This window comes from Phoenix dactylifera, chromosome 3 (genome assembly GCF_009389715.1).
Source record: "Phoenix dactylifera cultivar Barhee BC4 chromosome 3, palm_55x_up_171113_PBpolish2nd_filt_p, whole genome shotgun sequence".
Taxonomy (NCBI): domain Eukaryota; kingdom Viridiplantae; phylum Streptophyta; class Magnoliopsida; order Arecales; family Arecaceae; genus Phoenix; species Phoenix dactylifera.
This window is the reverse complement of record NC_052394.1, coordinates 10,453,507-10,476,288: the sequence shown is the minus strand read 5'-3', so window position 1 is coordinate 10,476,288 and position 22,782 is coordinate 10,453,507. Positions and strand designations below refer to the sequence as shown.

Genomic DNA, 22,782 nt, shown 5'->3' with positions numbered 1-22,782 from the left:
TGCTAGACACCCATGGATGTGGAAGATCCTTTAAACAATGTGCATATTGTTCTAGCATGTAGGAGAATTCCGTGACGGAAGATATGTGGCAAAAATAGAGAGTTCGGCGGAATTGAAAAAAGATGTAAGCAGATTACTAAGAGTGGAAATGATGCTTCGATAAAAGGGCAACACTCAGTCAATAAATCAAGACTATAATTGTGAGATTTCTATTTTGTAGGTACCGAAGGGATGATGACAAACATCCCATCAGCCTCTTGATCATCAACCAACAAGATATGAGGGGTAGTTTTATACTCTATCTCCATAACCTAGCCAGTAGTTACGAGTAAGTGCCACGTGGACTAATATTAGATTAAGTCAAAGCAGACAAAAGTCACATGATCCTTGCTAGACTTGGTGGAGTTCGGTCATGATAAATTTCACCATATGAAGGCACAGACTGAAAGAGAAGGGTTCGGTCATTGATAAGCAAGCCAAAAGCTCAGAATCTGGCTATGATCAATCATAATACATAAGAATATATCGAGATAACTAAAGCAGTCTCAAAGATATTCCCAAGTATAGTATTGTATTATAGACCGAGGTAAAAGAGAGGATCAATATAAGCTATGATTGATAAAATATGATTATCAGTTTAACAGTTGATGCAGAGTGACCATTTTAATGAATGTCAGTTGCCAAAACTATCAAAAGTAGAATCAGAAGTGGATGGCAATCACTAGAGTAGGTAATTATTATATTTTAGTATAAATAATGGATATGTACTTTGTATAAAGAATCCTTCGACAATCCAAATTAATGCATTTTATCTTATCTTAGTTCTTAATTTACTAATAGTTTCTACCTTAGAAATAGCTATAACTTATAATTTCTAGTATTGTAGCCCAATACTATATTTTTATCCCTATTAAATCCATCTTTTTCAATTAGTGGTGTGATGGCGGTAAAATTTTTTGAAGGTCTATACATCTAGATCTATGTTACTCTCTATCTTTCTTTCGATCATCATTTTTCCGATTGATCCAATACCGATGGCACACCTACGTACCTATATCGTGGCCCTTTGACTTGTCAACTTTTCCATCAGGTAACAAGTTTTTTGGCACATTCAAACGTGACAAGAAGGACAAACAATGATATTACCTTTGTCTTCTATCTTTTGATTTAGAATCATAAGCATTCCTAATCGAACTGTATCATGCTCCAATGCATTGTTAAGTTCATTTCTTTCTTAAATATTGTTAAGTTCATTTCTTTCTTAAATAAATCTTTGAGGCATTTTCATAATAACTTTTTTCTACAAACATGTTTTGATACTCAATTTATCTTTTACTTAATTATAGCTTTAGTGGTCACACAATATCGATAGCTTTCCAAGTATAAAATGCTTCTCTGTAACAATTAATATGCCCATATTAAAGTGGACCTTTGAAATGATGTTTTAGATTTATGGACAAAAGGTTTTTATTGGTATATTTCAGGGAGTGTGGAGTTAATGGCCCATTTCATGAGCGTCATTTAATGAGGCTAAGACATGATTATAGAAAAATCAATTCACGAAGAACATTATTTTAAAGATCTAGCTATCACTAAGAAATTTGATAAGCAAAAGCTTTCTGTTTAGAAATCCATGATAACAAGCTTTTGGCCCTGATTTAACGTTTTCTATCCTGGGTCAAGAGTCATTAGTATAACTATCTATTGGCAATTATTGCAATATATCTTCCAATTTCATACATGATGCATATTTCATCTATAATTTATCTCCCATTAACTTCAATTAATTATATCTGGTTGGCTCATCATGCAAGATCCAGATACAATAACTTATAATAATTAATGTGAATCCTTTAAATTGGAAGGTATTTTATCATTTTGTACAGACAAAGGATATCTGGCAAACAAGGACTCTTGATATGTTTTGTCCTTAATTAAGGACCTTGGTTCTTTTCTAAATCAAGGGTGCAAATTGAAAGTTAAAAACCAATATAAATATGAAATCCCAACCTATCACGCCGGGAGTTTCCAAAACGAGCCTTAACAGTTAAGCATATTTGTCCAAAATAGCTTACATGCATTTGTCCATTCTTAGCATGCGACAATGTTTAAAATGATGGTTGGACGCAAAGTATTTTGTTTGTACAAGATCATCATCATAGATTTCCAGCAAAACAAAGAATGGGATTCCACGATGCTTATTGAATTATTTTTTACCTCTTGCATCAATGCATGCTAATTTTCAATTAATCCCCCCATTTTTGATTGAAAAATGATAAAAAAATTTGATATCAATCATATGTTCAACACTCAATACATAAGCATGTACATAAAGTTCCAAATAAGTGGTGCGGGCTTTGTTATATGGGACCCGCACTCCAGGGTGGTGGCAATGGCTGGCTGCCAGTTGTTTGGCATGTCGGTTCCGGGGGCAGAGCTGGGAGCTGCCGGGGCTGGTTTTCAACATACGCGGCTGGTGCTGCAGGCCAGCTCGATCATTCTGGAGGACGATTCAGCCACGGTTATCAGGTGGATTCAGGAGGAGCCGAGGTTTGAGGGCACAGACCACCCCTTGATCCGGGACATAGGAATGATGATGAGGGATGGGGTGGCCTTCCAAGCCAAACATGTATTCAGAGAAGCCAAGGGGGTAGCCGGCTGGGTGACTGCCTATGCGGCTCACCACTCAGGGTATACTCTCTGGTCAGAAGAGGGGGAGCTACCACAGGTACTCCGCGAGTTAGTATTTTTTGACTTTATTAGGTGTATTTGTAGACGTATTGTATGAAGAACTTGCTTAAAAAAAAAAAAAAAAAAAAAAAGAAAGAAGAAGAGGAAGAATAGAGGAAGAAGAAGAAAGAAGAAGTAGTAGTTCGAAACGAAAGAATACAAAACTTGCAGTGGTCGAACCCCCCCCCCCCCCCCCCCCCCCGGGGGGCCCCCACCAACCCAAAAAAGAAAAAAATCATAATAAAAATTTTCTAACAGCATATCAGGCTCCTAACTTTCTGATGTCAATCTCATTCCACTCATTCCACAAATAGCTTCCGTGGCGCACGACTTCATATAATATTATCTTTGTGGGCCCCTCAAAGTTCACTGTGGGACCCACAAAACCTCCATGAAAAACTGTATTACGGTTCCAATTATTATCATGGATGCAAGCTAAGGGCAGAACCTCTGCAGGCAGGATATACTCGAGCTGGCCTCCGCGAATTACCTACGATGATGACCAGCCAATAGCAGGGGAGAGTTGGATCACAATGCCACGTGTCATCAAGCAGAGAATCAGGCTATTTTACAAAATTCTTGTATAAATATATCCAACCGCATCTGCTATCAATATATCCCATAGATAAATTAGTAAATCCGATGAAGTATCCCACATTCCAGATTTGCTATGTTGGGCTACATAGAAAATCATTCAATCAGCCATACAGTTAGTCCATCTAAACATATGTTGAATTATATATGACATGATACTCGATGTAAGTCTCCAAATATCCATCATTAACGGAAGAATAAGCCTTTAATGCTAGGTTCTTGCAAAATTCAAAAGATGATTGTTTTCGAATTCCCTTTTTCTAATATAATAATCTTCACCTTTAGATTTCAGCCAATGAGATTGTCACATCCATGATGAAAGAATCATCTGCTACAACAAGAGCTGCTCTGGAGTCCCATATTGCAAATCTTGCTCCACCAAATTGGCCTGTATTCTGTGTGCTACCATTGAAGTTGATTTTTAGAAGGTTGGAAAATAGGAATTTCTAAATGAAGTAAACCATATGAGATGTAGAAATTGTAGAACTCTGATGCCTTAGCCCGCATGAAGCTCCTGTGTAAAGCTTTTCTATGATTTTTATTGAAAAAGTCTCCCATTTCTAGCTATGCATACATAACAAGCAACGTAATAAAAAACAGCAAATCTTTCGTCAGCATCCCTACAAAAACTGGCACCCAAAACATACCCTTAACTTCGTTGTCTTATTTTAATCTGCGGATGACGCCCTACATTTCCCCACGTGGTGTGAGTCAAAACCGGGCCGCCTTACGACGGAACGCTGATCCACAGAATCGCACAGCTTGCTACGAAAATGACATTTTTGCCCATATTGGTGAAGTCGGCATGCCCACCTCCATGGGCATTTTCGTCATTTAAATCCGTTTGGGGGAACCTTCCGCGTCACAGTCCCGAACTCTTTTATTTATTCCAAAAATTCCAAGTCACCTTTTGAAGTCAATATTTCGAGTGGCTGTAGTGCCATGAAAACGCTGCGGTTAACTGTGGAGTTCCCGCACGCGAAACCTACACGAGCCCTCCCATTATCTGCCGTAGTGCCATGAATCCGACTGATTAGTTTAATTCAGCGGGCTTTGGAGTAAGTTACCAATCATGTGTTGACACGTAGATGAGCTTCGCTCATGGTCGGGTACAACGTTGCCTTCCACCCGGCGAACTGGACCGTTCCCGACCGAGGTCACCAGCCCGAAAACTTATAACTTGGACGAGAGAGCATGCTGACATGTCACTATTCCGTTCGTCCTTATGCTGGGCTCCACCCGAGGCGAGACCGTTTCGGCCCGATTGTTTCCGGTCAGATCGCTGCGTGTACTCTGTCCTCCGACTGCCCTAAAATAAAATAAAAGAGAGAGAGAGAGAGAAAAGCATTTTATTTTATTTTTATTTCTTCCTCTCCTCTCTGGAGGAAGAGAGAGCGTTTCTCTCTCAGCGGAGCGCCAGGAAAGAAAAATATCCGAAGAAAAACCCTCCGGGGCTTCTCGCGTTCGCGATCTCTACGCCGTCTATTGGCTCCCCCTCGAAATCGATCTCGGAGATCTCTCGATCGCCGAAACTCTGCTCCTTGGCCGCCGGGTTTTGGGGGCGGAGCGAGGTGTTGATTTGGCCCGCCGGGCTCGCCTCGATCGGGGAGGGGTTCTAGGTTTTGGATTCCGGCCGTGGGATTCCGGGAGGCTGCGGAAGGAGAGGGATTTGAGCCGGGTGTCTCGAGTTGGGCGGTGGGGCGGGGTGGGTGGGGGATTGGGGGGAAGGGTGATTGGATGCTGTCGGTGAGGAGGAGGGATGAAGGGAGAAAGGAGGTAGGCTTAGGGTTTGGGGGAATGGAGGAGAACGAGCTCGAAGAAGGAGAGGCGTACTCCGGGCAGGAGGAGGGGGAGGACGACTCCTGCGTCGACCCCGACATCGCGCTCTCGTACATCGTAAGACCTTCGATTGGTCTCGCTGTCGTGCTTTATTTCGTTTTTAGGAGAAAGTTTGGATCTTTCGTTTTATTAGCACTGACAATTTCATGGTTTTGATGAGATATGGCTAAAGTTTGTATTAGAAAAGTTGGCTCGTTCCAGTTTTTTTTGTTTCTTGCTTCCATATTTCTGTTTGAGTTGGCTGTATAAGAACTTGAAATTTGTTGCTCATGTAATTTTCTGGAGCATAATTTTGGGAATCAGTGGAATTACAACATTGCGCTATGGTAGGAGATGCCTAGATTAAAAGAATGTCGCTTTTCCGTCTTTCTAGCAACACAATTACAGTCAGAATTCGTCTCCATAACTCCTTAAGTTCAGCTGCGCACGTTGAAGAATTGCTAAGTGTTATAGTGGAAACTGTAACAATATTTTTGACTGAATTCAGGCTGAAAAAATGCCTAGTCATGCAGCTCTAAAGTTATGCCTTTTGCTCGCTGAATTTAAGAGCATGCAGAATGTTCATGCATTTCACATTTATAGTTCTCACTAAGAGTGTGGTGGTGCTCTTCTTTTCTATGTGCATTTGTATGGTTCTTTACAGAACTGGCTTTCATTTCCTTCCAGGATGAAAAACTTCAAGACGTATTGGGGCATTTCCAAAAAGATTTTGAAGGTGGAGTGTCTGCGGAAAACTTGGGTAAGTCAGATTATATAGCCTCCACTATGGTATCAATTTTCCAACTTATGGTAATTGCAACCATAGATGAGGTTCTGAAAAATTGATTGAATAACAGGGACAAAGTTTGGGGGATATGGTTCTTTTTTGCCTACTTACCAGCGTTCTCCAACCATTCTGTCTCAACCTAAAAGTCCGCTGAGGGTGCCAAACCACAATGGCACAAGATCTCCCTACGCCCTTTCATTCGAGGTACATTATTTTAATTCAGCATGCACAAAGTTATGGGCCAGCTTAGGTTTCCCATCGGAAGAAGAAAAACTATAATAGTTCAGTAGACTAGCTTTTCCTTGATAATTACGATTATGTATCTCTACAGGGTACATATCAGAATCCTTCCATCAAAATTGGGGCATCACTCTCTAAAAAGTGCACTGCCTCGACAACACCAAGCAAGATCTCAAGCAAAAAAGACATGGGTATGAGAACACAAAGTAATGAGGAGTCTATTCCCCAGCATGATTCCTTGAACAAACCAGTTAATGGAAGTGACCAGAAGACATTAAAGGTCCGCATAAAAGTTGGCCCTGATAACATGTTGGCAAGAAATAATGCTGCTATCTACAGCGGTCTGGGCCTTGACATGTCTCCATCTTCATCATTGGAGGATAGCCCTGATGTGAGTGGAGGGTTTTCCCCTGAGTCTCCGTGGGCCATTCTCAAGGTAAATTTGCTCCAATCTTCAACTTATCTTCCATTAAGGAAGACAGGATCATAGAGTTTGCATCAGCTAATGATTTTTGTGTTCATAAATGTAATGGAGCAGATGATGACATGCTCTCCAGTTCCTGGGGCTGTTTTGCTTTCACCTCTTCCAGGTAGTATATTCCAGTTGACTGGGACAGATAGTTCTTTCATTAAAAAATGTAAAACTGGCATGCTGTACAAGGGCACTCCTGACGGGTGTGCAGTCCTAAGTGATTTGACACTGCCTGCGAAAGATGTCAAAGTTTACAATGAAAAGAACATGAAGTCTGATGAGAAGAAAGGGAAGTCCACAGAAGTAAAGAATGTAAAATGCGAAGATGACATAAGCACAATTTTGAATAGGGAAATTGATATTGAAACCGCAGCAGGACAAAAGCTTGTTTCTGATGCCTTGAATATACCACTTTTAGCTGGTTTGGAGAATGCTGATAGAAAAACAGAAAGGCAGATAGTTAGGGAGTCAGTGAAAGGTGTCACTAGAATGTTGGATTACTCAAAGGAACATGAGAAGATAACAGCGAAGGAGAGAATACCCTTTCCTGATATAGTTAAGGATAAAGAATTGGAGTCAATGGAAGGCATGGAAAATAATGCAGTTGGCAATTTAGAGAATGAAGCAACACATGCAAAAGGAAAACTTAACTCAAAAGCAATGATTGCAGAGAAGGCCTTGGAAGAACGAAATACAAGTAGCAATAAGAACACTTCATCTGATTTGCAAAGAGAAGACGGGAGCAAAGTTGAGAAGAGTTATGATCTAGTTAATGGCAATTCTAATATGTTTAGGGGAAAGAAGGAGGACATGGCTGGACAGACAAATCCAGTTAAACAGATTTCTTCTCAGAAAGCTACTTCATGGGAACAAGGAGAGAAGATATTCCGAGGGAAGGACCAGTTATCTGAGGGAAAAAGAAAGCTGAAGGGAAGCCAAACTGATGCAGCACCACTCATGGAGTTATCAAAGGACAACCTGAGTGGTCACTCTTCTGCATCGTTAAAAGAAAAGAAGAAAAGCTCTGATGCAAAAGCTAAGCATTTTGAAAAGAAGTCCAAAGTTTTGAAATCCCGTAAAGGATCGAGTAAGGACTCATCTAAAGAATCTTGCGGTGATGTTATGGGTGCTGTAAATCCTGAACAGCTTGAGAGTGGAGCTGGTTTTCCAGATTTACATTACAAAGATAAACTAAAGGTTCGGAACTATGAACATGAGAAAGAGCCCTTGACGTCTATTGAAACATCAAAGGGGAGGTCAGGTGATAAAAAGGTTGATAATGCTCCCACCTCTGATGTTTCTATTAATGAGCCCGCAACTATGCCTTTGATGGGCAATGCCCCATATTCAGGTGCAGCTGCTGCCACCCATGCTCCTGTTGTTATAAATGAACATTGGGTATGTTGTGATATATGCCAGCAATGGCGCCTCTTACCCTATGGTACCAATCCTGATCGCCTCCCCAAGAACTGGCAATGTAGCCTGCTTGATTGGCTGTAAGTTTTTCTCTGAATGCACTGTCAACTTAATTTTGTTTGGTTATCACTGTATACCCATTTCTTGTTTTGTTATGCACAAATTTATCTGTACGTATTTACTATGATATTCTAATTATTATTACTTTTGCAATGTTCTTTATTCTGAAGTTTGGCAACTAACATCTGATGCTTTTTGCATTCGTTCCTCTAAATTTATGTTGTTCTCCAACTGATTACTTTCTGAAAATCTCATGCAGGCCTAGAATGAATAGTTGCGAATTCAGTGAGGAGGAAACAACAAAAGCACTACGTGCACTATATCTGATTCCTGTTCCTGAGAGTGGTGCTAGTTTGGAAGGCCATCATAATGTTGCTGCATCAAGCATTACTTCAACCAATGCTCTGCATCTCAATCAAAAAATTGAACATAACATGCGAAGTGTGCCTGCTATTGGGAAGAGAAAAAATGGACCTAAGGATGCAACTACTGTACCTAATCATTCAATTCAGTTTTCAAATCCTGTGAATACGAACCTACAGGTCTCTAACAGAAGTAGAAATTTGAATGATCCGAACCAGTATCCTTTTGAAACAAACTCGTCAGACAAAGTTGGCCTCAGCCATGCGGGCAAATCAACTGACTTCACTGCAGAGAAGCAAAAACACAAACAAAAGGAGAAGCATAAAAATCTCGGCTGCTATTCAAATGAAGGTACACCCTGTACAATTTGAGCTCTTTTTCTTATTCTTCAAGGCTTTTGACCTACCAGGCAACCTTTAATTGCGCCAATGCTCATGTCTTTGTAATAGGCAAAGTTGGTTCTGCAACAGTAATATATTGTTTCTCTTATACTTTACTGCAGGTGATTTTATTGGACAAAACGATAAAAAATCAAAACCAAATAGCAAGAGAGAGGTTGATCTAAATGATTTTAGAGCATTTAAGAAAATCAAGAAAGAAGGCTCACATCATCCTGTCAGAGATTGTTATTCTGACCATGATTTAGCTGGAAAAGCAGGTCCTGACATGGCTAATGGTCTGTCAACTAAGATAATTGCAAAAAATCTTCAGAAACACAGAGATGGTTCTTCGTCAAAGGACTTGAAGTCTGAGTTGAAAGATAGTTTGTCTGCATCATCTAAGAGGTTAAAAGATGAAATTCAGTATCTTCCAAATGGGGATATTAAAAAACAAACCAATGCATCAAATGTAGAAAAATCTGAGAAACTGGAATTTGCTTCTACGGAGAGAAAACTGAAGGAGTGGCAAGATGATCAGCACAATCAGGAGGTCCAGGCTACTGTCAATGAAGTTTTAAGACCTGAGATGTTAAAGTTAAAGAAGGGTAGGGTTTCAAAGTCTGAGGGAAAGGGGTCCAGTACAGGCAGGATTGATAAAAAAAGTTCCTCGACCAGAATTGTCTTGCCTGCTAGCAGAGAGCATCTGCCTGATGGAATGGATGAGGAGGGCAGATATGCCACTGGAAAAGAGCATCAGTTGGGGCCTTCCCAAGGGAATGAAACTTCTAGACAGGCATTGGACTTTGTTGATCCCTCGAAGAGGGAGATGGCATATGCACAGACTTCTACAGCAGCTACTTCAAGTTCTTCAAAGGTATCAAGCTCCCGCAAAAGTAAAGCCAACATTCAGGAAACAAAGGCCTCTCCAGTAGAGTCAGTTTCTTCATCTCCATTGAGGTATTCAAATACTGAAAAGCTCTTTAACAGAAGAAACTCAGTGGTAAAGGATGATGCTTTACATGTTGGTTCCTCTGTCCTGGGGAGCCCAAGAAGATATTCAGATAGTGAAGCTGATGGTGGAAGTGACCGCTCTGGAAAACGAAGGAAGGAGACAGCTTATTCTGTCCAACAACGACTTATAGAAAATCATAGAGAAGCAGAATTGGGAGTTTTAAGTCTTACGAGAGGGTCATTTGATCATCAGGATAGAGAAGCAAATCAGTTATCTTGTGACAAAGCTGAAGATGGAATTCATTTGAAAAGGGTTAGCCATGATGATCTGTCACCTGTTGAGATGGAAGAGATTAATGTGGCGAGTGGTACTAGGAATCTTATGGATTACAGATATCCTCATGAACTTCCATGTAAAGACCATATTGAAGATTTAGATAGGCTGAATAAACACCACCAGGTAAATGGTTCTGGTCAACAGAAGTCTGGCAAGAACTCTTTTTCACGGTTCAAAGAGAGACCGAGGAGCTCTAGATCAGACTTGGAGAAAGGTAAGCTTAAGGTTTCTGGTTTGTCTAATGAAAACAAGGATTCATATTCTATGAAGAATGGCAGCGGCTGCCAACAGAAGGTTGACCTGAGTTCTCATCAGCATTCTACTTATCTTGAAGATTTGAGGGATGAGAAAGATTTTTCGGGGAAGCAGGACTCTGCCACAAGATGGTCTACAGGTAGAAGAGATAATGGAATACAAGAACATTTGGATACTCATGGTCCGTCCATGCTTTCTAATCAGCATAAGGATCTTGACTCAAGAGTTGCAGTTGTCAGAGTTAGATGTGGTAAGTCCAATATCCATGACGACCTACAACCAGCATCTTCTGACAATGATGGAAAGTCATTAGATCACAATGTTTCTGATCTGATTGATCAACGGGAACTGCCTGTTGGAATAGGGAAAGCACATTCAATTTTGGCTTCTGGAGATAAACAGGAAACACATAATCAAGTCCCTCAAAAAGTCTCTTCACCTGTCAAGGGAAGCAGGTCAGAAGTACCCTCTAATGATGCAGTAAATGCCGATGCATCAAAGGCAGGCAAAGAATCCAGACAACCCGATATCCACAATGGGGTGCACCACAATAGTTTGAGGCAAGGCATCCCAAATGGTCCTGACACTTCAAGTCCAATTCGAAAGGATGGTCATTCTGCTGCATATATTGTCATGAAAGAAGCAAGAGATTTGAAGCATACAGCTAATCGTTTAAAGGTTAACATGAACATTTCATTTAATTTGTTCATCTTCAAAGTTTACTGATCTTGTTGTTGCTTTGCAATTGTTCTGATAAATGTTTCATTTTGCAGAGTGAGGGATTAGAACTTGAAAGCACAGGCCTATACTTTCAGGCAGCCTTGAAGTTTTTACATTATGCCTTTCTTATGGAGCCTCTCAATTTTGATAGTGCAAAACAAGGGGACGCATCGCGTGCAATGCAGATGTATTTTGATACAGCAAAACTCTGCCAGTAAGCTAAAATTTCATGATAATTCACTTTTTAGGCTATGTTATTTTGTTAATAGGCAATTAACAAAGTGACTTATTATTATAAAGCCCATATTGGATTGTTTGTCGTTGACACATAAAAATAGAAACTTCAATATTGCATGCCGGCCTCTTTCTTCACTCTGGCCACAAGCCTATTGTGTACTTTGTGATTTTGCTAGCTGCACCTCCTGTGGCTGTTTTAACCTTGTGGTGTTGCATGCCGTTATCTACTTATGCTAGTTTTTTCAGTCTCCTCTTCTTTAGCAGAAAGTGCTTCTTTGGATGGCAAATCAGCATAAGTAGCATTTACATTACTTAGTCTTCCTCTTTTGCACTAGCAGCTTCTATGGTTGGGTCTTCATTTTTTTCTCCTGATCAAACATCTATAAACTTCATGCACTAAGGGTCAACCAACTTGATTTGTGACTTTTGAACCCTTGAGAAAACTAAAAGAACAATATTTTTGCACAACCATTTCATAGTCAGCACCAAACCTGATTCAACATCCCAAATAAATTTAATATTCAATATTCCAATGTGATTGCTCATTTGCAAGGATTTTTGGAATACCTCATTAATTTTGCTACACCAGTGCTTAAAGGTAATGATAAGAATATTTATGCAACATGAGGATCAGTTTATTACACGCGTCAAACATGAAGAACCTCCTGATTTTGAATGTGTTGTCATGACTTGATCATGAAGACATTGTTCACTGTTATGATCAGTTAGACCAGATGGGATTTTGAAGTTATGTGAAATGCATTGAGTGAAAAATAATCTTTTCATAATAAAGTCAGGGTTTGACAAGGTATGCCTTGCTGGTGCCACATGTTTTCCATATTTGTCCAGATGTGGACAATGTCAGGAGACATTTAATTATTTGCTTGACATTGTTTGGGATTCAAATGTTGATCCATGATGTGCCAAATGTTTAAGAGCAAGAAATTTGTCCATATGTATGTGACTATTAAGAATCTTGATTTCGAATTGCAACTTCTTATGTTGAATATTCTTGAAATTCTGTATTATCTTTCATTATCAGGCAAGGAAGGGGGGAGGCAGTGGTCTTTTCTTTGGATATTGACATAGATTTTTTTTTTCTTTTTTTTTTCCTTCTGGTATCCATGGAAATTTCTTTACTTCTGGTGTGTCAATTTCTTTACTTCCCTTTTGTGATAGGGAAATGTATGGCACAAAACAGAAATAATTGTGCTTATCACCTTAGGGAAAGTCAAAAAACTGATGAGCAACCTAAATGGAGAGATAGGGATTAATCCTTGAAGTAGATTTGGTGGGACAATTGAATTTATAGATGCAGTGTGCTTACACCAAAGTTTGGCTCTAATCCCATGTTATATATTATCTGCTGACAACATAATAGAAATCGATTTGATGAGAATAGGTTATTTATAAGTATTTGGAATCATTATGGGATTCCTTGGAAGGTTGGGATCTAAGATTAAATGAAAGAAAATATATTATTATAAAATTGAAGCTTGCTGAAAATGGAAATAATATTGAAGCCCTATTAGAAAGTGATGTAATGTTAATTCTATTTTCTTAGATCCATTAAAAGGATGTGGATGGCAGCCCAATGCCTTTTCAATAAAATGACAATAGGGCCACGAATGTTGTGTAGGTCAGGACTAAAAGGGGGTCCAGGGCTTAAGCTTGCAAGATGAGTGGTGCAGATATGAGAATTTTTGTGGTAATCTCAGAAGTCTAGGCATTATAGGGGTGAGGAGTGAGTGCATTTGAGGAGGAAAGGAGTTGCAGTGGTTTTGGGCTAAGCGATGGACATGTAAAAGGAGGAAAGGAGTAAAGGGCTTTCCATGAAGATAAAAGGAAGCTTGATTAGAAAAAATATCTGAATTTCATTGAAATATTCGGAGACATGTAAAAGGAGGAAAGGAGTAAAGGGGTTGCCATGAAGATCAAAGGAAGCTTGATTAGAAGAGGTATCTGAAATTGCATTGAAATATTCAGGAGAGGAGTGAAAATTGGAGATAACATGGATGGATGGTGCAAAAAGATTTAGAAAAACTTGAAATGACGTAGGATGTACTATGTGGCCCTTACTAAATATTACTGGCAATTAAAGAGTTTTTTGAAAAATAAAATATAGTTGAGAAGTGCTTGATGTTTATGGTTTTGATATACTTGATGGACACTTCATGGGTCATTGATTTGATTGTGTGTCAGCTACTAATCTGCATTTGGATCATCCTAATTTGATTAGTATCAACTTTGAAAGGAGAAGAGCTATCCCCTAGCGAGCCAATCCTAGATCTCTACCAATGAAATTTGAACGGGAGATGATCCCTGTCTGATCAGCCAATGGCAAGGCAAGAATTGGATAGGGCCCAAGTATCACCTCTGATCTCTAAAGTTGTTCCAATCCACCACCATCTTGATCTTTAATATCTAAAGCTGTTTGAGAACTGGTGGAGAAACCTTAAATCTACCATGACTAGCTTGGAACTTTTATCGATGATTCTAGAAGCAGATCTAGTTATCTTCTTAGTGTATTACACCGGCATCAAGGCAAATGACACCCACTTGAAACCCTTAATTGGGACAGTAGAAAACCTAGGGGATGTGCTCTAGAGTGGGATGTAAAGAAGCACTATAACTGGGAATGGGGAAAAGGGGGCATAAAAAAGGTATGCCATTTCCTTTTCTTTTACATAGCTTGTCACCATGAGTCTTTGTTACTAGACCTGTGAGGGCATGAGTCATTAGGACTGGGTGGTTCGAATGTTTGGACTGCTTGGGATGGTGATTCAAAAAGCAGTTCATATGGGGTTTTATTTTGCGGGTCCAACCCGTTTTGGCTTGTGGGTGATGGGTGGTGGTTGACCTGGTCAAACAGGCCAGGTTAGAAACATTGATGTTTACAATAATGGGAAATTTTTAACTTAGCAAATAATAGAAAATAGAGCATCTATGGCTTCATGACATTCAACCACGTCTCTATTCAAGTTGAAGGATTGGACTATACCAATCAAGTTGAAGAACTGGACTATCATAATCTGTGCACTCTTTTGCTGAATTAAACTTGACGTGTATAAAAGAAACATAAAAGTTTATTTTCAGTAGATTATTTTATTTGGCTGATGCTTGGTTTATCAGATTTTGTGCCCATGAATATGAGAGATGCAAAGAAATGGCAGCAGCTGCTTTAGCATACAAGTGTGTGGAAGTGGCATATTTGAAGTCTGCGTACTACAAATATCCCAGTGCAAGCAGAGATCAACATGAATTACAAACAGCTCTTCAGATTCTTCAGCCAGGTTAGTAGATATGCAGCAATTGTTGGAATTTGGGTCTAAAAGTTTCAACATGTATTGTACTTGTTCCTATGTTTTGTTTGGTAAATACATAGATTTAATATTTAATGGCAGTTGTTGCCTAAACTATAGACTTAAATACTGATCATTCCAGATAGTACTTTTAACAAACCATTTACTGCAGCTCTATTGGACTTGTACAAAAAAGTAGAGTGAATGAATAGATTGTGCTATGAGGATCTCATCTGCTTGAACGAAAAGTGGAAAATGTAAGATGTCTTACATTTGATCTACTGTGATCTTGAGAGCTCATTTGTGGAGTTCTGTCGACAAATGCTCATACTTCGAATTTTTGTGAACCTTGAGGGAATGATCATGTTGTCAGTTTCCTTCATGAATAGAGTCATTATTTGTTGGACCCTTTCTGGGGAACTGGCAGAACCTTTTCACTGTCTCCAATTATAGGGCAGCGGGATTACGATTATTTTATATTTTTAAGTAGTTATTTTGCTGATGAAGATCCTAGTGTCCAGTTGTTGTGAATTGGGTCGTGCTAATGTAACTTAAATGTAGATGAAATCTGCTTTCGGTGGAAATGGGTGGATAAACTTGTTCGGAGAGGGATTGTGGGCTGTTGGTTCTTACTGATTTCATGGAATACATAATGAATTTGACAAAGCTTAGTCCTAATCAATGCTTAGTTCCTATCAGTGTAATGGATAGAAAAATCCTTTAATTTGCTAAAGATCTAGTTTTTAAGAGGAGAGATTCTTTTGATATTCTTTTGTTGATTGTTAAATCATCTTTTTTAAAAAAAATTAACTATCAAAAATTGTCATGCGCACTATCACATTGTTGCTTGTATGAATCTGCATCCTTTTCCCCCTTAGATATAGTTTTGGTGGTACTGTATGACTGCTTGTCAAGGTTTTCCTTCTGCATTTGTTCCATACAGCCATTTCTGAACATTATTTCCATTTATGCCTGTTCATGTGTTATACACTATGTTAATGAAGAGTCATTGCTAAGATGTTAATTGTCCATTTTTGGTCACAGGAGAATCGCCATCCTCTTCTGCTTCAGATGTTGATAACCTAAACAATCAGGGTACATTAGGTAAGGCTACATCAGCCAGGGGTGTTTGTTCTCCTCAGGTTGCTGGCACCCATGTTGTAGCTGCTCGCAATCATCCGCAAATTATGCGGTTGCTCAACTATGTAAGTTTTGCTACTTTTGATTTTTCATCAAGTTTTGATGGATGAGAAATAGGCATATACCTGCTACTTGGTAATATATTATTAAATCATACTAGCCCTGCTCCCCCCCCCCCCCCCTCTCTCCAAACAAAAAAAAAAGGAAAACATCAACAGTGCACACAGCCTGAGAATATAAACTTATTAACTCACAAGCTATACAGTTTCAGGAAATTAGCAGCATCTTATGGTTGACTGGTAGTACATGTATCTTTGCTGTTGATTCATTTCTGACAGTCTAACTTGCTACAGTAAGTTGGGACCTTACAATTTTGATATATGTTAGGCTGCATTGATAGTTTGAATTGCATTCTGTTGCCTTATCCGATATGGATTGGATACTGATGTTGGGATATTTTGTAGATACCTACAGGGAAGAAGGGAAGTGCCATTATTTATTTATTTGTTTATTATTTATTTATTTGTTTATTATTTAGTTATTTATGTTAGGATGCGTTGATACTTTGAATTGCATGCTGTTTCCTTATCTGATATTGTAATGGATATCGATGTTGGTATACTTTGTTGACCTCCAAGGAAGAGTGGGAGTCCTTCCTTCGTTTATTTATTTATTCTGAGATCAATATTTTTTCTTAATGATGGATAGTTAACTTTAGAGTTTGCAATTCTGATGTTACTGTATTTGTTATGGATTGTATTCTATGGATATGTATGGTGACAAAATGATGGAATTTGTGGATTTTGGTGTTATTATATTGAGTTTGAATTATGCTACCACGATAACTTGTTATGCTTTATGAATGATTTTTTTCATGTATTCAGATATTGTATATTTATTTACTACCATATCCCAGTTGTATCGTGTCCTCCTATGGGATTTGCCTTATTTATTTACTACCATATCCCAGCTGTATTGTATCCTTCTATGGGATTTGCCATATTGCTGATATCCAAGGTCCGCCGTATCGGTACTGGTCGGCGTACCGGTGGCGGCCGGACCGGTACGAAACCGGTCCCGTACCGGTCCGTACCGGTCCGAACCGGTGGCGTACCGGTCCTTCAACAATAAATTACCGGTACCGGATTTTACGCTGATCCGGTACCGGTTCCAGGCCGGACCGGTACGTACCGGCCCGTACCGGCCGGTACGGACCGGTACGGCAGACTATGCTGATATCCATATCTTACAATATCCATGTCCATGTCTATATCCATTTCCATGCCTTTCATAGGATATATGTATGTATGTGCTTGGTGTCTTTTGTGTATTCATGATGAAAAATCTTTAGGATTTCGTGAATCAAGCAGGAAGAATACTGCCTAAATTGGCTTAACTGAAAGTGGGTAGTGTGGTCTGGCTTTTTGTTTGTATTAATACATATGAGCATGTGTTCTGCTGTTTTCTTGTATAAAAGACATGTGGATGATATTTACCTTTAATAGTTGGTGGTTTTGGCATGGCATCTAAAGGTGTCCTAAATAAATTTGGCTGCAGACAAACGATCTAAATGGTGCATTTGAAGCGACTAGGAAATCGCAGATTGCTATTGCAGCTGCTAGTGTCAGCCTGGAAAAGGACAGGGCTGATGGCATGTCTTCTGTGAGAAGAGTTCTCGATTTCAACTTTCACAATGTAGAAGAACTACTGCGACTTGTACGGCTATCATGGAGTCTATTGGTAGTTAGTTGTTCAAAGACAGAGCAGACATTGTCCCTGTGAATAGAAGATCATGTTCTTCTGCATTACCCTCAGCTATGCTGATTATAATGGGGTGAAAATGCTGGATTGGTTTCGATCTCACTTCTACGATGGCATGTTCTTACTGAAGGGATTGGATCTCTCAGTCTCACTTCCTGTAGAATGTGTACAGAAAGATCAGCTTGCAGTCCTCGTAAAATATTCTTTGTGGCCTGTGATGTTTGAGGCATGGAGAAGGGCTTAATTTTTGCCCCTTGCTCCATCAATATGGAGGGGTGACAGGTGTAATGCATTTCTTATTACCCTGCCTCAGCAACAAGATGGAGATACTGCTATAGACAAGGTTGTTTCACTTGCTTTGTTTGTGGATTCAAAATCTATGTGACAGTGGAAACATGGTGGGGAAGTGGTGCATGCATGAATTGTTTTCCATTAAGCTCTGTCTGCTATGAAATGCCCGATATAACCTTGTTTAAAATGCCACAAAGCTGAGTACAAACTAACGTGTCTTGTCATGGTATGTAATGTTTTCAGAATTCGAGTATCTTATTCTTTTTCCTGTCTTTAAGCTATAACAATGTCGAAGAAGCTGTTTTATACATTTGGAAGTCAACTGCTATAGCTGCTGCTAATAATTTTGCATTTTAACTTTTCTATAGGTTGTTCTATTGGCTCTTGTTCATACCCAGGATCAGAATATATGCAATCTGGGATGAAGCAGACGGGTACCGAACAATTAGAGTGTATAAAGACCTTTAGTATGTAGGTTCTCTGACATGAAGCTTCTGTGTTCGAAACTTTCCCAAAGAGGTACGTAAAGTGGAAATATATGATTTTTTTCTCTTTTTGGATCTTAATCTTCTAAATTTATCGTATGCTATATTAATTGCCGCATGTTTGTTTTATCTGACAGGGAATTTGTTAAATATTAAATCATTATTGCTAACATAAGGTGGGGAGCAGGAATATTCTTGGGAGGTCCCTCTTGCTGTCAGTCTTCAGACAAAGCTCCAACAGGTAAAACTCCATTCTACCCACTTACACTGAACAGCATTTTTAAGATTTGATAATAAATAAATACATTCATAATCAGAGAGATGGGAAGAGAGTTTGATAATTTTTTTTTTTATAATGATGATATGGTGATGGAAGACCCAAGGAGAACAAAAAGAGAGAAGAGGAAAAGCCACTTGAAAAGAATCAAGGAAAACAAAATTGCTGTCCAGGGAGTACCTGTGTACATTCTCAGACCAACAATCACTTTCCTTTTAATCTTCCTTGGATAAAATCAATATATTCTTTATTCAGAAAAAAAGAACCCTTATAATATCATCTCTCCAGATTTTGCTCGAAAAGCCCTTAGATCCCCATGTCAACACATTCCTTTTTGGTCGACTTCTATTTTAAATATGTTAGTTAAAATTCTTGAAGAAATTCTACCCAACTGGAACTTTCTGAACTTGTAAGGAACTGCTTGGCTGTTTGGCACCAGAATATTTCATCTCCGACATTGGAGATATATGAATTATTTAGTGTCATTATTACATTTATTTCTACTTTTAACAGATTTGAGCATATGATAAGTTGTAAGTGATGGAGATTTTGTGGAATAAAGCATGAATTTGACTCACATCTAAAGTTTTCTTTATGCTTGATTTCTGTTGTGTTAGTACTTGAACAATCATTTGTTGCGTTAATGTTTCTTATTTTAATCTTGGAATGCCATCACTGGAACACCAAATTTTCATAGTATTCAGCAATGATGCCTGGGACCTTACTTTGTTTTCCCCTGCTAATGTTGTTTACGTGATGACCTAATTTAATATAGAAAATTGCCACCATCTTGCTTTTCTTAATAAAAATCTTTATTTATGTCTTAGGCATTAAATATGAGCTTTAAACCTTATTTTGTATGGGTGGTAGGCATATCTTTTCTTGTCATTTAGTTGAGAATTCCAAGTCTTGATTGTAATAGTAGCTCATCTTTATTGAGAATTCATATTTCTTGCAAGATTTTCAATGCTGAAAATGCTTGAAGTCATAAACTAAATGTTTTTGAAATTTTATTTTTTGCTTGAATGATGAAATGGACAATTTTTAATGACCAGATAGGTTCCTTACATTAGATTTGCGTCAAATTTTGCCATTAATAGTGGGATATCTAAACCAAGATCTTGGACAAGACATCATGATTTTATAATTTGAGAACACTTAAGAACCAATATTTGGTGATTTCTTGCATATGCATTTTATATTATATAATGGACATTGCTTCATTGCTAACTGTTGGTTCAATTCACAATTGTAAGTTTTTAATTATGTTAATAATTTTGTTCTCAAGGTCTAAATCTGAGCTGATTTTGGAGTCATTTGGATGTGGGGGTCGGTTCGGATCAGAATACTTTCAAGTTACAATGAGCATTATAAAAGAATTTATAATGCACATTAATTCCAAATTTAAACTAATGCTGTTTGTGTGCCAATAGCAATATAATCAAACTCTGGATATCTTCACTTGGACTAATGGCATGTTTTCCTAGGTCGTACACAGCTGCAGTGGCTTAACGAATACATTTGCTTCCATTGTTTGTAATTAAGATGGAAGTCTTGTTTTTCATAAGAAACCAGCAAAATACAACTCTGGGGGCTTAATGTGCATGTGTTGGTGTGGATGCATGCTGATTGCTCAAAATTGCCGTTTTTTCAGGTTGGAGAAAGATGGCAAGTTGACTGAGCAGTGACATAGGCGGCTGCATGCTTTCAGTAGTTTTGTTGGATTTGTATCGGGAATTGTACAAAAGAGCACCACTCTCTCTGAGTTGGCCTGACTACTCCCCATGTGTTTAAATAGCAGCAAAAATGCATCGATTCATTTCATAATAAAAGTACTACTATTAACATGGTAGTCTTTTAAAATTAACATGGGAGCACGACTTATCCATCTATGCCGCATGCTCTCTTTCATGTTTGTGCATGCTTGGTGCCTATTAGTATTAGTTGTGCAGCATAGTAGTATAATTGTCGAGATTTGTTAATACTTGCAGATAGTAGATGCTCAGATTATTAACAGTTATCATAATTGGGTTGGGTTTGTTAATCTATAGATCTCTTTATGCAGGCGATTATTTTTCCACATGCCTATCGGATCTCCTGGATATAGGAGGAATAACGGTCCATGAGGGTTCTGTTCAAGTAGATCCATGAGAATTTCAGGAACCTAGAACAGTGCCCAGGCATCCTTTGTGGTGTCGTGCAAGGCATAGCTGTTTCAGTTCTTTTTTTAAGTCTTCGAAAATAGATGCTGGTCTGCGGGCCATAACTCGAGAACACCTGAGAAGTGGTATCCGCTGTCTGAAAATGAGCAAGCTGTGCTTCATGAGCAGCTTGTTTTTGGCTCCATCAAGCTTGATCAAGGCTCAGATCAATTACTAGACTGATACAGCTTTTGTTTTTGGACCGAATGCTAAATATTTCAAGATGTACCGAGTTGCTTGCTTGATTCCAGCTTCATTGAACTATATATATAGGTAAATAGATAGATACAAATAACTAAAAATATGTTAGATTAGCTGTTCATTATTGATATCGGCCCAATGATTATGTTTGTTTATCAATACAAGCTAAAGCCATTAGACGAGTTTTAAAGAATGAGATTAGTTCGACGCAAGATAAATCTTCAAGTGGACCAACGGTACTGCCTTTTATCTGAGTTGGTTCCTCGTTAATGGCCGAGTCGGAATAGCTGAAACGATCTGGAGCTTAAAAAGTTTGGGCTAGGTTTCATTACGCTCTGAAAACCCGAGAGGTTTCAGAAGGATTAAGATTCTGACGGTGGGTCGGTTTGCATAATTCCCCAGTTGCTCTCCCAATAAGAGTATCTGATGAACATCGTGATGGGATGATAAAAGGTGTCCATGTCGAACTCCAGTTTGCTATTTCTGCTACTATTGTAGGAAGAACGAAACAAGGGCCCAGACAAGATAATCCAACAGAGTGCCAGTGCCACCATGGTTGGTTGGGTGCTGAAAACAAACAAGAGAACGGATGGTGTAGGGGTTGCAGAGCAGAGAACGGTTCATTTGTCTCCCTTATGGTCCACCTCCAGCCAACACCTCAGAAAATATAAAGGCACTTCCATTCATTCCAACTCGGCGATGATTCAGTCTTCTTCAATGCAAGCGGCCATGTCCTCGGAGGCTAACTTTTTTGACCGTCTAACTCCCAAAGGAGACGACCCCCTTCCCCACATCACGACAAGCATCCGGAGTTCAATAATATGATGTTTTAATCTATCAATAATGTAGATTTCCTACAAGAAACACTTGCCATGAGTTGAACATGTGTATGTCATTGAGTCTAAAATCCATCTGAAAAGGAAGCCAAAGCCAACACGTCTCGAAAGAAAAGTCAAAGCAAAATATAAGAGAACAGGATGGGGAAAAAAAGAGAGGGGGGAGGATAGAGTCCTTTTTATATTGAACTCAGTAGTGACCCCAATTTTATATCACACACTCCAATATAGATCCCATTTCCTTTCAAAGATCTCCCGTTTCTTTGCCTACTCCATTACTGCCGCCACTTTCTTCTATTCTCTCCATTCATTGGCTAACCAAAGCCAAGGACACATCACAACTTACGACCAGTCCTCCTGGTGAAATCTAAAACCAGATTCCTACCCACAAGTTTTCAAGGCTCCAGGGCTGGAAAAAGCTGGCATGGGGCAAGATGAGTTTGCCAGGTTTTCTAAAGATTGCGAAGAGTGGGGTTTCTTTTATGGCATATTGCAAGCCTTGGCTTGGCTCCGAAGCATTTTCAATGATATGTTTGGTGAGGATGTGCAGGCCGCGCGGATGAACCAAGTAACAAAAAATTCGGACATGCTTGTAATAACAAAAAATTTGCTAACATTTTAAAAGACCATTCCCTTCTCCATACCAATGCAGCGTAATGGAATACAACCTCATATACGATCTGTAATTAGTATGTGTTCAGATTTGTAATAGGTGCATTTTTCAAGTGTTCATGTACATAAGAAACTAGTCTAAATGTTATCATGGAAAATGTCATATTGTCATATAATATACGCCGGTAAATAACTTTACAACAATGGCAGGTGAACAAAATCATTGGCTCCGAAGCTGAACCCTCTATTTATTTATTTATTTATTTTATTTTTATTTTTTATTTATTTTTTTTTTTGCTTTGAAAATGGGGAAGGG

General features: G+C 38.9%; 1 protein-coding gene across 14 annotated transcripts; it reads left to right on the top strand.

Moving 5' to 3' along the window:
* Positions 1-5,040: 5,040 nt before the first annotated feature.
* Positions 5,041-21,081, top strand: LOC103716048 (cysteine-tryptophan domain-containing zinc finger protein 7-like). 14 transcript variants are annotated; one of them, XM_039124599.1, is made up of 15 exons: positions 5,041-5,220; positions 5,830-5,902; positions 6,000-6,133; positions 6,261-6,605; positions 6,708-8,137; positions 8,377-8,831; positions 8,983-11,081; positions 11,177-11,337; positions 14,493-14,653; positions 15,707-15,867; positions 17,360-18,080; positions 18,223-18,373; positions 18,477-18,580; positions 20,271-20,448; positions 20,682-21,081. In XM_039124599.1, the coding sequence occupies exons 1-11, from the start codon at positions 5,062-5,064 to the stop codon at positions 17,582-17,584; spliced, it is 5,403 nt and encodes a 1,800-aa protein (XP_038980527.1). In that variant the 5' UTR covers positions 5,041-5,061; the 3' UTR covers positions 17,585-18,080; positions 18,223-18,373; positions 18,477-18,580; positions 20,271-20,448; positions 20,682-21,081. The 14 variants fall into 14 exon arrangements, with proteins under 14 accessions (XP_038980527.1, XP_038980529.1, XP_038980536.1 ...); XM_039124601.1 differs by lacking the exon at positions 20,271-20,448 and adding an exon at positions 18,716-18,800; XM_039124608.1 differs by lacking the exon at positions 20,682-21,081 and adding an exon at positions 18,716-18,800 and having other exon boundaries at positions 18,527-18,580; positions 20,271-20,506.
* The last annotated feature ends 1,701 nt before the right edge of the window (positions 21,082-22,782 follow it).